This window comes from Opisthorchis viverrini (genome assembly GCF_000715545.1).
Source record: "Opisthorchis viverrini unplaced genomic scaffold opera_v5_79, whole genome shotgun sequence".
Classification (NCBI taxonomy): Eukaryota; Metazoa; Platyhelminthes; class Trematoda; order Opisthorchiida; family Opisthorchiidae; genus Opisthorchis; species Opisthorchis viverrini.
Genome location: NW_008751737.1, coordinates 1,310,690 through 1,325,696, shown reverse-complemented (window position 1 = coordinate 1,325,696; position 15,007 = coordinate 1,310,690). Strand labels below are relative to the sequence as shown.

Here is a 15,007-nt window from a genome sequence, read left to right as displayed (position 1 = left end):
GAAGAAAATAAGAGGATATTTGGGTTGCTTATTGGCCTGATATGTCTGAGGAGCGACTGGACTAAGCCATTTGACGATTGTTTGCTGAACCGTCTGAGGTGGGTTCTGATTTGTCAAACTATCGGCCAATCAGAGTCAGACGTCAAATCACATGAGAACACGAAAACCATGCCTTGGTCATATGTGCTGCCTCGAGCTGACAAGTATTCTCAAGCACCTAATGGATGGTACAAGCCAGGGGTCACTACAGAACACTTTACTAACACGAAAAACAGTACACGGGGTTTGCAAGCGACGATTAAACTATAATAATGAAATCAAGCGGATCACTATATGTTTTATCATTCTCACATTGGACTTGGCCAAATATCAGTCTGGTGACCTCGATTCGGACGTCAAGCTAGGTTACAGTCTTAGGAGCCCAGCATTCGAACACACCAAAACATTCAGGGTGGGGTGGGTTGAAGAAGCATTTCGTGAACAGTGCACAGTAGGCTCAGGCGGATACTTTACAGCATACGAATGGAATGGGACAAAACATGAGGTGCTAGTTTGTGCAGACGAAAAAATAAGTCATTTCGGTTCGTCAACTTTTCTCTCCCTCCAGACAGGTCGTGAACGGTCACATAGGACGGAACCCAATCGCTTGACAGGTGAAAGTGGTCAAATCGTCCAACGGCGCGGACTTACTTCATCCGTAGCGAATATCATAAACCAAGTCCCGAACGACTGCAGACTAATTAGTTCGTCTCAGAAAGTGTAAAAATTGAGAGCCGACAAACCAACCGGCAGACGGAAAGTTGTACCCAAGACTTAGGCTCTACTGTAACCGCATTGTGTCGCACGAACTTGTTGAACGGACGCGACGCTAACGGGAGATAAAAGATTCCAGAGACATTCGACTCAGGTGAGGAATCAAAACAGGTAGCGGTGTTATTTGGTGTGCAAAGGTGTCTCTATTGCAACAACTTCGTCGCAGAAGAATTCGACGGGCTCAGAAGTAGGAAGGAGAACTATAAAGTAGGGAGTTTCCAAAAGACGAATTCAATCGGACAGGGCAACGGCGTGTGAGGGTAGCGGACTGTGAAGTACGCATACACCGAGGAGCCAAACTATTCAGTTGTCCCCACTTGAACTGTCAATTGTCAGCCATCAATCGGGCGACAGCTTTAGGGATGCCTCATCCCGCTCCTCCCCCCACCGCACTTATTCCGGAACAGGTATAGAGGTCACTCAGCTAATCGCGACATTACCTATTGTGCACATATTTCCGTCGGTGAATTTTGATATTGCAAACAAATCCTGGCTGCGGCTGAATCGTGTGGACGCAAAAAAGCACGAAAATAAAAGCTGGAAGAATGCCCACGAGGACGATCATTTTTGGAATTTACAATCGTAAAAATTCGTGTGAACATCAATATGAATGACAAGGCTGAAAACCGGCGATAATGTCCCAAGAAGAGCAAAGGATGGCATTATGTCTTAAAAACGTGCATTTCATCGACAGAATGACCAAAGATAGTAACTAGCGAAACTTCCCCCAGTAGGCAACCGGGAAAAACCACGTTCCATGACGCACACCTTACCGTGGTACCGCACACCTGGTGTGAAGCTAAAGTACACTTAATCGTGAAGTCGTGATGAATGGATTAGACATGAGGAGAGATAAATCAGGAAGGGAGTTTGCACAAGTCTACAAGTGAGAAGTGGGAGGTCGCCCCACGTACCCAGACACTCCGTCACGTTTTTGAGCAAGAGTAGTAAATATTGTGGCGTATTTCTTTCGTTCACATGTGAACGTGAGTATTTTGACACGAGTAACATGGCTGTTGTGGCAATCCGTTGCTTGCCAAGGTACTCTCACAAAATCAAGGGCATGGGATGTATGGAGAAATGGACGCGCGTCGAAACCGTTTGATAACACACGCAGTAATGACAAACAAGACCGAATCAACACGGGCCCAGATTAAAACTGGAAAGGACTTACTTCGCGACCGAATGAAGTTGTCGTAGATGAAACAGAGTATCGAAGCGATGATGCTGCGGGAAAGAGAAGTGTGAGCTGAGAAAAAGTCCAGGTCTGGAGAATCAAAAGAATCTGGGTAACCAAAAATAGAAAAACTGCAGTAGAGGAGATCTGCTCAGCCCCAACTAAAGATGTCACAGAAATACCTACAGGGATAAGAGACGCTTCATTGACAGAAACACGGAAGATAAACACAGTCCTATGTCGCCAATAAAACCATCTCAAAGGGATGGGGCTTCTCCACGCAGTGAGCATTCTTACTCTGCGTTCTGCTTGACCTCGCGCGATTGTAGTTGCGGGAATGCAGATCGCTAGGGAGCACCAGTTCCATGGTGTCTTGTCACAGGGCGTCTTCTTGGAATGCTGCAAAACTGTAGTGCACTTAAAGTTACAACCTTGTTAGATCACGAACCTACACGGCTTAGAGCAAACTGCGGACACTCGATCAGTTAGGGATGAAAACCAAGTTACTCGATCAACCGTGCAAGTGTTCGGAATTACAGCTGAAATGAGCTGGTAAGCAACAAGTGCAACGGCATGATAAGTCAGTAATGGGACAGCTGTAGCCAAGCGTTTTTCAGCAAAGTTCAAAAAGACAAACATCTAATTAGAACTAGGCTCAGTGGAGTCCATTCAGCAGCAAGGATAGGTAATGTATGCACATTTTGAGCTCAGCTCACGGCAATGTTCAGAGGATAGGTGGCTGGTTTCTACGTTTTAGGTAGCGTCACGCCATTCTTCTGAAAGGGTTTGGTGTGACAGGAGCACAATGGATAAAATACAATGAGGCGGTACGATGTAAAGGTGCCTAGGCTAGAACCATCGGCTGAAATATATGACGAAACCACGGTGGTAGTCTCCAAGGTGGAATTTAGAAGTACGGACTGACTGATGCGATACGATCGAGGAAACAGTCAAATGGAAACAAATAACTGATAAATAACCACGCAACTATAGCACTCTTTCGGTGCCTAGCTGCCTCACCACACGAAAGAAGCACGAGAGATGGAATACTACCAGGTTTCCGAAACCTAAACAGAAATAAGACAAAACACGAATCCACTCTAGGAACATGCAGGATACTTTCATGTGCATGTAAACGGTTTGTGTCGATGATGAATCTTCATACCAACCATTAGTAAATTTCCGCAAAACCATCCATTCAAACTTGGAAAAGATCAATAAAAGTGCAATGTGACTCCATTTTGTACTCCGGAGAAACAAATCATGGGTGTTCGTCTACATAGCCGGTAACTACTACTTGGAGGGATATTTTGGTTAAAACAGCAGTTACTCTGGATGGGAGTCATTGTGCGTCCGAACCGAAGAGTCGGAACTGAGGAAATAACACGTCTGAATGTGTTCAGTCAAGAATTAGTGATGGAGCTCGAGATAGCTCAGTGGTTAAGGCGCGAACTTACTGACCATGAGGTCCGTGATTCGAACTCAACTTCAGTATTTCGACTGCTCCTGTCTAGGCTTAGGCATTCTGACAGTATCTCAGCCCTCTGGCTTACTTCGGATGGTATGACAGCTAGGCATCGAAAGACTATTACAGCTGAACAACGATAACTAAATGATGCACTGTTTATGGAAAGGTTTGTACATTACACGCTTGATTAAATTACCAAGCAATGAACGGTAGCATGATACCTCGGGTATTCTGCTTACAATCCCCACATGTATATAACAAGAAAAACTAAGGAGACAACTTGATAGGGTAATGGATTGCTTGTATGCAAAAGACATAGTTAACGGTACTCCCTAAGCGGGACATGTTACAATATTGTGATGGAGAGTGTGGTCATTATGACAAGCAGACTGCTCAGTCCAAATCAATAAATCAAGTAAACCGATATAAACTTAAGGTGTCCGACCATAAGAATAAAAAGTGTTCATCCTCATTTCGATTTCGAGATAGCTCAGTCGTCGAGGCACCAACTTACTGATCGTGGTTCGAACCCGCGCTCAGCATCTCAAATGCTCCATGACCACCTGGCAGTATCTCAGGTCTTGTGCTTCCTTCAGGTAACATGGCAGCTGGGAACCGAGGAAGTACTACGGCTGAGCGAATATTTGTATTATTTGGATACCTTCACCTCAGGCACATGGATTTCCACATTCTTTTGTTTCAACTGCCTCATGGTTGGCACTTTTATGTTTGCACGGCCTAGGTGACAAAACCCCCATCATACGGTGCATAAAAAGGACACTCCGTTTGTTCCTGGACTATCATCAATGTTGTTGTTGCGTTGGCTAAAAATCATAGGCAGCTTTACCTGGATTACGGCTTATCCGTGAGATAAGTGAAGGAGCCTAAGTGATAGTTCTATACTCCTGACTGGAGTTTGAGCCCAGGATAGAAACGGTCCAAAGGAGAACAAACAATGACTTAGCACTGAAGCATGGAAGCTATTATCAACAGACTTAGCTGCGTTGGTCATCTCCCTGGATGTGAACTCCAAGAATGGAAACAGCAAAGGTTGGAGACAATGTCGGACATGACCCAGTTACGCGCTCAATGGCGCGCACGCATCCAAGCTCTTGCCTGTATTGCATAGCTCTTCCTCCAGATCTCCCCACAGAAAAGTCCATTGACACCCTATATCCACACATCAATTACATCAACTGTCACCTTTAATGCGTAGCTATCAGCCCCCTATCTGCCAGATCATCGGCGAACCAAACTATGGCAGATATAGCCACAGTGCGACGTGTATGCGGCTTGACGGCTGGGTGTTGCTGGTGAACATGATGATGATGATGATGAAATTAGGTGAGATATAAACCTGGGGTGCTACACCAGAAAAAAGCCGCCTAAGATAACGACACGTCCACTCACCATAGTCCGATGAAAATGAAGCAGCGTTGCTGGACAGGGGTAATGGGTTCCGCCGACCTGCAGCACGTACCATCTTCGAACTTCATCTGGTTGTTGCAGTACAAGTTGAGTAATACTTGTACGTTCTGAAAACCAGGTGAGGTGAGGATGGAAAACCGAAACATAAAAGACACCGACACACAAAAAACCTAGTGTAATTCAAATCGCGAACCGGAATCAGCAACACTGAACAGGCGTAAAAAATTAAGGACAATGAAGTAGGCTAGCTATGGAAACGCATACGTCTTTGGATCACTGACTGCCCATAAAATCCCGTCTATGGAGAGGTGTTCCTTTTTTCTCCATAAATTAGTCAAAAGAAATTGAGACAATGGGTCTCGTTTCGACTGGTTGGCCAGATTTCCCCGGCGAAGTTTGGTTATCCCAGTATAGAAACCAACGACGGTAAGGACAACAGCAAAAACAGTAACAAAATACACTAGGGCAGAGCCGTATGCATTCCACTACAAGTCCTCCTCAGGTTCACATGAGACTAGTGAGTTCTCGATAGATTTCGAGTCGAAGCGTTCAGCCGACTGTTGATTTAGATTTGTATTGCCTATTATCGCCAACACCAGATGACTGCGTCGTCACTCCGTCACCCGGTTGCCTTGAAGTTCATAGAAAGGACGAGTATATCCACAGAGAGAGTCAACCGAGCCTTCGCGGGCAAACGTGAACAACATAGCCCATTCACCGGGATATGCGCCTAGGACGTTCACCATTGGTATGTATATCAAAGCGATTTACAGATTCCTGCATGGATCTGAATACGCATCCGGCCGGTTAGTTAATTCGACTACTTCGGTGGTCTTTATTAGTCGTAGCATATTGGGTAACTTGAAGTTTCAAACCACTGGAACATAATAAGACATGCTCATTGTATTCTTCAGTCGATCGACCCAAGCCAGCTCACTAAGCGCTTTTCGCGGTGCCGCCCGAATTGTCTGTATGAGGTATGACCATAGGTCTAACGAAAACGAACCAGCGCAAGGTTGTATCCATCTGCTTCGACGGGCACGAAAACCGTAAACGCTGACCTGCCGAAGAACAGAATATCTACTTGAGCTGAGCCAGCTTTGCTAATAAACTGAACCAATGGGGCTTGAATGCCTATCAGCTACCTTTCATGGTTTTATGCCTCTGTGCCTGTATTTGTGAGCAGGAGTGGCCATAGACTCACCCTACGATTACCCATTGCATCAAGCAGCAAGCCAAATAATCGCACGGAAAACCCCTTGCCACACTCAAAAACTGGAAGACGGGGTAGTCTGAGGCAGCCCAACAGCTTCATCACTCGTTGTGCGTTTGCTGGCAGTTTGTTCGTCACCCTATCGCCTATTTCATCTCACCTCTTGACACGAACATTCGGTCCACGTCGGTCGGTTCATACATGGTCGGCGAGCACCGACTTCTGCCAACCAACCTAGTGGACCAGTCTGTAAATATACGACTATACTGTGTGCGGTAGAGATCATAACAGCGGCACCCAGGATCTTCCCCCAGGGTTATCATGTCAACGAAAGACCTGAGGCTCATCCTCGAACAGGAACTGAAACCCTCGCAGGTAACCACATTTAGTTCCACTTTTCGTAAAGGAAACTACTCACAATGTTGCTGAAAACTCTCCGACAGCCTACGACCGGTTTCGCTTTTCTTGGGGCTCATCAGGTAGGCGCAGTCCCCAGAGTTTCCGTCAACCTTATGTTCTACTTATGTTCCACTTTTATTTGTCTGCCATCCAGCTGCGATTTGACTTTAACTGGTATGCCGCATTTAGGTAGGCTAACCGGAGAGCGAATAGTAACCCGGGCTGGAAAACAATAAACTGAGGAAAATGACGAATAAGTTTTGGTATGCTCCAGGAACTTTAAGCCCCTTACGTGGCTAGTACGCAGCGAACCGGGCAGACGAATCAAACGAACAACTGTATGTTTAAATCGGCGTAGTAACATGCAAGCGACGTTCAGATGCACATCACCAGTGTACAGTCTGTGCGTTTATTAACGACAAAACAGCTTTCACAAACCCAAGCTCTGACGAACTTCATCAGGAGGCGGTATGTGGTTTTAGTAGATGTTACGCGGTCTACTTGCGCGATCGATTGGAAATGAAAGTGGCTCCTGTCAGCAACAGTAAATCAAAGGAGCGGGTTTGAAACTAGTGAGTTTACATAGTCATGATAAACCTAAAGGTATTTATATTATAGCATATATATATATTAGATATTGGATATTACGTGCCCGATAGATGCTGAGTGAAATTCCCAATACGCACAACCACGGGACTGTGCCAAAGCGCAGAGCAACTAAGGCCAACTTACATGGAACATCGCTTCAGCCGATACGTGGAATCCGTCGGAAAGAGGAGGAGGTTCCGTGCATAACACAGGCGGCTCCCAAGGTTCTATCGAGTGACAAAAAAGGTTTAATGTTGACACTCACAAAAACTAGCCTTTGCGATGGGCTTACAAGCGGACACTGTGTATACAGAAGAAAATGGTTTATTTCCCACAAGGAGCAATAGTGGGCGACCACAGACTGTTCGCGAGTGACTGAACATAACCTAGTATCACCGCATTCACGCGCGCATCATTCACTTGTATGATGAAAAGTTTGGTTCTTATCGAGACAAGCTGTAGAATTATGGGACAGATGACGTACTTTCAATACCCTGATACTGAACAGCAGTAGAATTGACCTTGTTGGGACCTCGAAAACAGGTGACTTTAGTACCTATATCTTGAAACCATCATCCAATCTTCTTCAATTCAGTCCGGTGACCACAAAAGCTGTTTGCTCAAACGTGACGATTCGAATGACAGTATAACAAGAGTAGTACAACACAGCTTGGTAATGCACAAAATAGCATAGCACCGCATAGTGCCGTATACTACAGTGCAGCAATACAGTATACTGTAGCATGTGGTATAGTACATGGAATGGATGTCGGGGTGGCTCAGTGGTTAAAGCGCGAACTTTCTGGCCAGAACGTCCGTCACTCAAACACAAGCTCAACATCTCGACTGCTTCTGTCTAGGTATCGGCAACCTGGCAGTATCTCAGGATTGGTGTTTCAGCAGGTGACACAGCAGCTTGGAACCGAAAGGATGTGCTGAATGATTTTGGTAATGCACAAAATAGCATAGCACCGCATAGTGCCGTATACTACAGTGCAGCAATACAGTATACTGTAGCATGTGGTATAGTACATGGAATGGATGTCGGGGTGGCTCAGTGGTTAAAGCGCGAACTTTCTGGCCAGAACGTCCGTCACTCAAACACAAGCTCAACATCTCGACTGCTTCTGTCTAGGTATCGGCAACCTGGCAGTATCTCAGGATTGGTGTTTCAGCAGGTGACACAGCAGCTTGGAACCGAAAGGATGTTACAGCTGAATGATTATTTCTGTTATTTATTCGCATAGCGTGTGTTCCAGTATAGTAGAGTATGCTACAGTATAGCACAGCAATGCATAGTAATGCATAGCAAAGTGCAACGTAGAATACTAGGCACAGAATACTACATACATCCTGCCAATACAGTAGAATACCCCCGAAGATGTCATGAGTGTAAGCTGATAGTGCAAACTGCTTATATCCGACGACTATACCCAAGTCTATAAAGACGAGGCCACAACTGAGACCGCTGCTGGAATAATACCTTCTGTTGCAGAACATGGGAGGTGGTAGGTGTCGGTCCAAATATGGCCAAATATGGTTCAAATATGGTCCAAATATGGTTCACTGTAGCGATTCCGGGCTACCACAGTGGAATTTCCATCTTCCCAATTGCGACTGTCCTTGAAGTGGTTCCTTTTGAGTTGTCACCGATAGCGAGTAATGCCGGACTACTATCGAAAAAACGGATGAGTTCGCATCGATAATCTTCCGTCAAAAAAGTAACTTTTAAAAGGAAATAAAAATTTCCATTCTACTCTGATTAAAGTATCACCATATCAGAAGACAACTGAATCCTGGAGAGTGGTACAGTGAAGGAATTCATTGAGCATCGCATTTTGACAGCCGTCAATATCAACTAGTCATCTGGCCAAAGCAATGGAGTGTCATATGAGGTGCAACCAAAGGAATCCCCTCTCCTGATTCCAAACATGCTCAAGTCAATGCAGTGGTCACCATCTTTATCCGCGTGCCAAACAGGAACTGTGCATTCTGTCGAATTTACAGGGCGAAAACAGCTACTGTTGGATTGGACAGTTTGAGTCACCACAGAAGATGGAACAGTATAACATAAAACGTTCCCAAGTAAGTAATTAAGAATAATCGGTGCCAAATGAAATCTATAATGGATAGTCCTAACTAGAATCTGTCCCGCCCCAAAGGAGACAACCCTCCAAACAGAAGCCATTCTTAGGAGAAGCCAAATACCACCATTCCCCGTAATCTCTTTCCGGGGAAATAGTGAAATCGAATGCTTCATTCATAAGATACGAGACGAAAAAAGTGTATGCAACACGTATAGATAAAATGTGTGTGCGAGAGACATTTGGTTGATGCAGCTAAAATACGGGCTGAGTGGCTGGGGCACAGCAATCAAAACCAGAAGGGTGGAAGTTTCAGGGATATTTCAGTGACTCACCTACAGCTGATGTTCTGTTTGGAATTGCACGTTCCACAACGCCTAGTTTGGAACTAGGACAATGCCAATTCACTGCCGGAAACCCCATTCGTTGAGCAATCAAACGATTCGATCGCCAAATCTCTACCTCAGGAAGGCGTTGCCTGAAAAGTGGCGTGCAAAAGTATTAATGGGTTGGATTTAAAGCAAGCGGGTCAGCAGAACAATCATGCCAGAAAAACGAATGAGGCGCCACGAATAAAAGCATCCGAATATGCTGGTGTTGAACAACCGCTAGACATAAGTCCTCCACAAAAGACTATTCTAAGGAAATTTCACGAAGACGCTCAATCCTCAAAAAAAAAACAATTCACCTCACGCGATAGACTTGGTACTATTATTCTCCGGAGTGGCCTTTCTTTGGAAATACCATGTACCACTAAGATAGAGCAACATCACTCGCTCCTGTGAGGTGTTAACACTTCGATTTCGCCTGTAGTCCGACAAAAGCCGGAAATAGGGTACTCAGTTAACCTGCAGATTCGAAAGCAAAAGGATGAACTAACACGCCGCAAATTGTGATTTTCGGAGAGAACACACAGAATCGATTTAGGGGGCGCTGCTTCGGAGTACCCTCCTGAAACAACATACAAAACCTCTCCGCAGAACAAATATCGGTCGTTTCTCTTGTAATATGGAGCAGCTAACTGAGTCTCAACCACCAGTAGTATCTTCTCAATGAATTCAAATATTTTGTTGGCTGAAGATGGTGGTCTGTGCGTATGCGCAGCAATGAAAAATATGGAAAATCTATCTACAACCAAACTCGTCACCTTCAACGGAGGAACCGGACTGCTGTTCTCTAAAATAAGTGAATTTAAGTATAACTGCTCCCCCGTGACTCTCAATATAAAGCAGTTCGAATATCTGTCCCAAGTGATCTGGAAGTGTAATTCAAAACTTTTGCCATTCAACCGACATCTTGTCCTGTAAGTGAGGCCACTCGACACCGAAAAACTGAGAAGCACTGTATAGCTGTTCCGCGCTTATTGAGAATCACCAGCGGTGCACCCTCACGCAGCTATATGGAGTTTCGAACCCGTAACCTCCCCGCTACTTGCTTGATCACTTAGCCATAAGAAGCTGATCAGCGGTATGATTGACTCATACTTGGAAAAGATATAGCACCACTTATCCTTCAGTCACGGAACCCACATCACGTGGTCACGTGTTGACAGGTTCACCGGGTGCCGAATTCTCAGATTGAGGTTCCATTTCTCACAACGACCTACAAACTGTCGGTAACGTGAGGAGATTTGGGGAGTTCAAAATGAGATTTGGTCGTGTAATAAAAGCCAAACTGGTTAGAGAGAACAAAAACTGATCGTTACCAGAATAATCTGACGACCGTTTATTGTAACTTTTGTCTTGAACATTTACTAATTAACCCACCCAAGACGTTTAAGATCCAACAAATAGGAACAGCGCTTGACTACTCCCAAGTATTTCTGGGTGGTTGTCGAATTTGTAGAATTCGCCTTCACATTGCTTTCGTACGAACAGTCCACATCCTGTAAAGGCACAATTAGTCCCTATAGTTCACACCACACTCAACTCGAGTTTCACTCTCATAGAGCTTATCAGCTGTGTATACGCTTGGCTGTGTTAGGGTCCGAAACCCAGACATCTGACATCTGACTCCACACACTGGATGCACCTGAATTATCACATCTAGAGAGCTGAACGTGTTCAAGCTCGGCCAATGTGATTGGTTCGCCCGACGCCTCTCCAGTGGTCACACTATTTGCTGAATTTCATAGAATGGAGTTCGCTTCAAATAAGCCGCGAAAAAGTTTTGACAATAGTTCTACCTTATTAGAACTGATGAGTAGACGTTGTGCATTCGCTACTCCCTTCTTCGGATCCGTTGACACTCATCTTTCCGCCCGTCTCTTTAAGTGGAACTTTGTATTACTCTTCCCAATGATCTTTCGGTTTGATGACTTAAAGGAAATGTTCTCGTTCACACTAATTCTTCCAGCAATCGTAACCGCCGTTTTGAGAAGTCGCACTGCATCCGGGTGCATATTGTCTGGTTTGTCCCATACCTTTCCAACACTCGCAGAATATCACGATTTCATTCCGATACTGGAATAATATATTACGACTGACATAAAAGTCCCACCAAAAGGTTTCACTACGACGTATGATTCTTTCATCTAAACCCAAAAACGCCGAATTAGCACGAATAGAATTTGCAAACAAGTGAATTTCGCCACTTGCATACATAATACCTGATGAGCTCTAAGAAGGACGAAATTATTAAGCGAAGAAAAAATTGCTACGCGAGGAACAAAAGAGAAACAATCTATCACGATGACATTCTTACATATTGAAGGCAACGATATTTATTGGGACCCGATAACCCATGACTGCTACTGCGACCGTGGATCGGTGTCCAATAAATGGTTGCACATGCGTGTCCAGGGCGAAACTTTCGGATAAGTGAGGTCAAAAACTTATTACTGTGGTCAAATGGTCAGCAGCCGTACATATGCAACTAACTATTTAAAACGACAATCCAATAATAAACATGGGTGAGCATTACGGGCCATTCGCATTGCACAGTTACCCCTGTCTGGAAAACGAATTAGCAATTTAGGGGCGACAATAATCGTTCGGCTGTAAAATCTTTCGATTTTCCAGCTGTCAGGCCATCCGAAGGAAGCATAAGGGATGAGATACTGTCAGGTTGCCCAAAATTAGACAGAAGCAGTCGAGACACTGAGATTGAGTCCGAGCAACGGACCTTTTGGCCTTAATCACTGAGTTATCTGAAGCCGTATTCTCCTTGGCTATAGAGGTGTCTCCGCGTGGGAGGATTTCAATGGGAAGAGATTCCATGCTTCAAGAACTGCACCCTGGAAGGAGACGTCTAGTACAGAACCTGAAGTGGCGGGACAAACTATGGAATACTAAACCAGCCGTCAGGCTTGACTAAACCTTCCTATAAAGGGACTCTGACTTTGGTCGAAAAAAATACGGTTCAACAAAAGAGACCGCATTCTGACGATCACGTATCGAAGGTGAATGTTACGAAAACAGTGAGGGGTAAGTCACTCGTAATGGCACATCAACATACTGCTGAATCTTCAAGGTGTAAAACGCCCAACAGGGAAAGTAGCACCATGATTGAGCCAAATGCAACTTACATGACCTTCTCTGCTATGTTATTGTAAGCATCCAATTCCTTATTCGTTATCGCAGCATGTTCTTCTTTCAGCAGTCCTTCAGCAACAGGGTCTGTAGACAAAAAGAGAAGTGACGGAGCATGCCCACTTCCTGAACAGTACAATATACGAATAGCACAACCGTTCAGCTGTAACACGCCATCAACCCGAAGAAAGCACGAGGGATGAGATACTGCCAGGTTGCCTAAGCCTAAACAGGAACACCCGAGATAACGAGGTTGGGTTCAAACCATGGTTAGTGGGCTCGTGCCTTAACCACTGTGCTATCCCGAGCCCCTAAAACATGTGAACATCGAGCTCACTCACCTTGAAGCATCCATACCGTGCGCACAAAAGACAGAGATGAGAGCGACGTGGCCGAAGATTCCAGCTTTTCTGCCAAGAGAAAACAGACGAATTTTCAAGTCGATAAGAGCAAACAGTGACCATTCGAACAGGCTAGTCGGAAGCGCTGGTGATAAGCGTCCCCTGGCAACCGGGTGACCATCAGAAGTACAAGAAATAAATAAGAATGAACAACGACAAGAAGACGGGGTGGCGGACAAAACCCTAAATTATAGATGCGATAGGAACGAACGAGAATAGGCTCACGGTGGCTGACAACGGTGGACATATGTTGCACCTTCAAATGAGAGTACACTTGTGATGACGGTCTTAGATTACTTGATTGCTGCTTGCATTGGCAACCGACCACGTCAGAAGACCTCTCAACAACTTTACTAGGTAAAAAAAGCATGGTTAAAGTATACCGCGGAAATACCAGCTAATAGAAACCACGATATCCCCAAATGTGAATAATGGAGTATACTTCCACATAACTTCCTAACGTCAGTGTTCCAGAATATCTGGATACAATTATGAGAATCTTGGAATACACAGATTAAAATCTAAGACGACTCAAGCGGAAATACCAGCTAATAGAAACCACGATATCCCCAAATGTGAATAATGGAGTATACTTCCACATAACTTCCTAACGTCAGTGTTCCAGAATATCTGGATACAATTATGAGAATCTTGGAATACACAGATTAAAATCTAAAGACGACTCAATGTACGAGTAGGCAACGCTGTTTTTCGTACCACAAGTTGAACAAGGTCACATCTGCAGATTTCCAAAGGAACACATCATGGTACGCGTTCGGCCAGCATGACACAAAAAATATTAAGTTTGGTGTGCTTTGATTTGGACAGCGGTACCCACGTGATATCCAAAGTTCACTTGTGACAATCAGTAGTCGATTTAATGCCTCGTATTAGAAATCCTGTCTCATTCGATCGGAAATTGAGCCAAACCAATTCACAACTAATTAAATATAGCAGAAATATAAGACAATGTCTAGGAACTACACGAACGCAAGTAGAATAGAAGGAAGTCAACTGCGCATTGATAATGTCTCCTTAACTGGAGACGAGGTGTTGTGACTTAACAACCACACTCGGTAACCAAACCTACAAACATGCAGCACACCCGAGATATCCATATTTTGCAACACTATCAAACAAGAGAATCATACATAGAACATCAACACTCCAGTCAACGATAATAACCAGGGGACGGTTGCTGAAAGGAATGTGGGTTGGGTACATGTGATCACATTCACGGCATCACACCAAGTAAAGACAAATATCTTGCTTCAGTCACACAGACTGGAGCAAGAACACCAGCGACACGGGAGAGACAGAGAACTGACTGTGACCCATGTGCTAGTGCGTGAACGTAGGTCTTCAACGGTGGATAACAAAACCGTTTACTTTAAAGTCAGACCAACTCAACCAAGAGTCCAAAAAGCCATAAGTATAGCGTCACCTATCGTCACTTCTTGTTGTTAGTTTGCGAAGAAAAAGACTAGCAGCCCGTCCGAGCTCAAGAAACGTTAATTAGTGCAGTGTATCCCGTGTCAATGTACCTGTGCGGGAGTGAAGGAACATCTACCGTCCAGATTGAAAAGTGGTAACATGAGGTCGATTAGCAGCGCAGGCGTTCAGCACTACGATATTACTCACTAGAACCGGACCCTCAATCTCATCGGATAGGCATACGATAAGCACACCCACTACCCCAAGGTCATCCTGCAAGTGACCTTAATCATGTGGTTTGAATCTTTCGTCAACCACATTGTTTGTAGTTCACGATTGACCGACATGAATGGAGGATCATAAAATCCATAGAGCGTGATATGTATATTGTCAAATGTCGAATGTTTTGGCTCTCAAATGTTGACGGTGACGAGTAGGGAATCACTGAGGCGTCGCACGCTGAGCGTCCGAA

At 44.7% G+C, this 15,007-nt stretch overlaps 1 protein-coding gene across 1 annotated transcript in view; it reads right to left on the bottom strand.

The window, feature by feature from the left end:
- The window catches only part of T265_04747 (hypothetical protein), a gene marked incomplete at both ends in the record, with an annotated part of 61,372 nt that overhangs the window by 32,719 nt on the left and 13,646 nt on the right, over window positions 1-15,007 (bottom strand). The window contains 6 exons of the mRNA XM_009169560.1: window positions 1,988-2,040; window positions 4,869-4,993; window positions 7,231-7,313; window positions 9,506-9,648; window positions 12,697-12,787; window positions 13,042-13,110. Coding sequence (XP_009167824.1) covers window positions 1,988-2,040; window positions 4,869-4,993; window positions 7,231-7,313; window positions 9,506-9,648; window positions 12,697-12,787; window positions 13,042-13,110 — 564 coding nt within the window. The remainder of the gene's footprint in view (window positions 1-1,987; window positions 2,041-4,868; window positions 4,994-7,230; window positions 7,314-9,505; window positions 9,649-12,696; window positions 12,788-13,041; window positions 13,111-15,007) is intronic.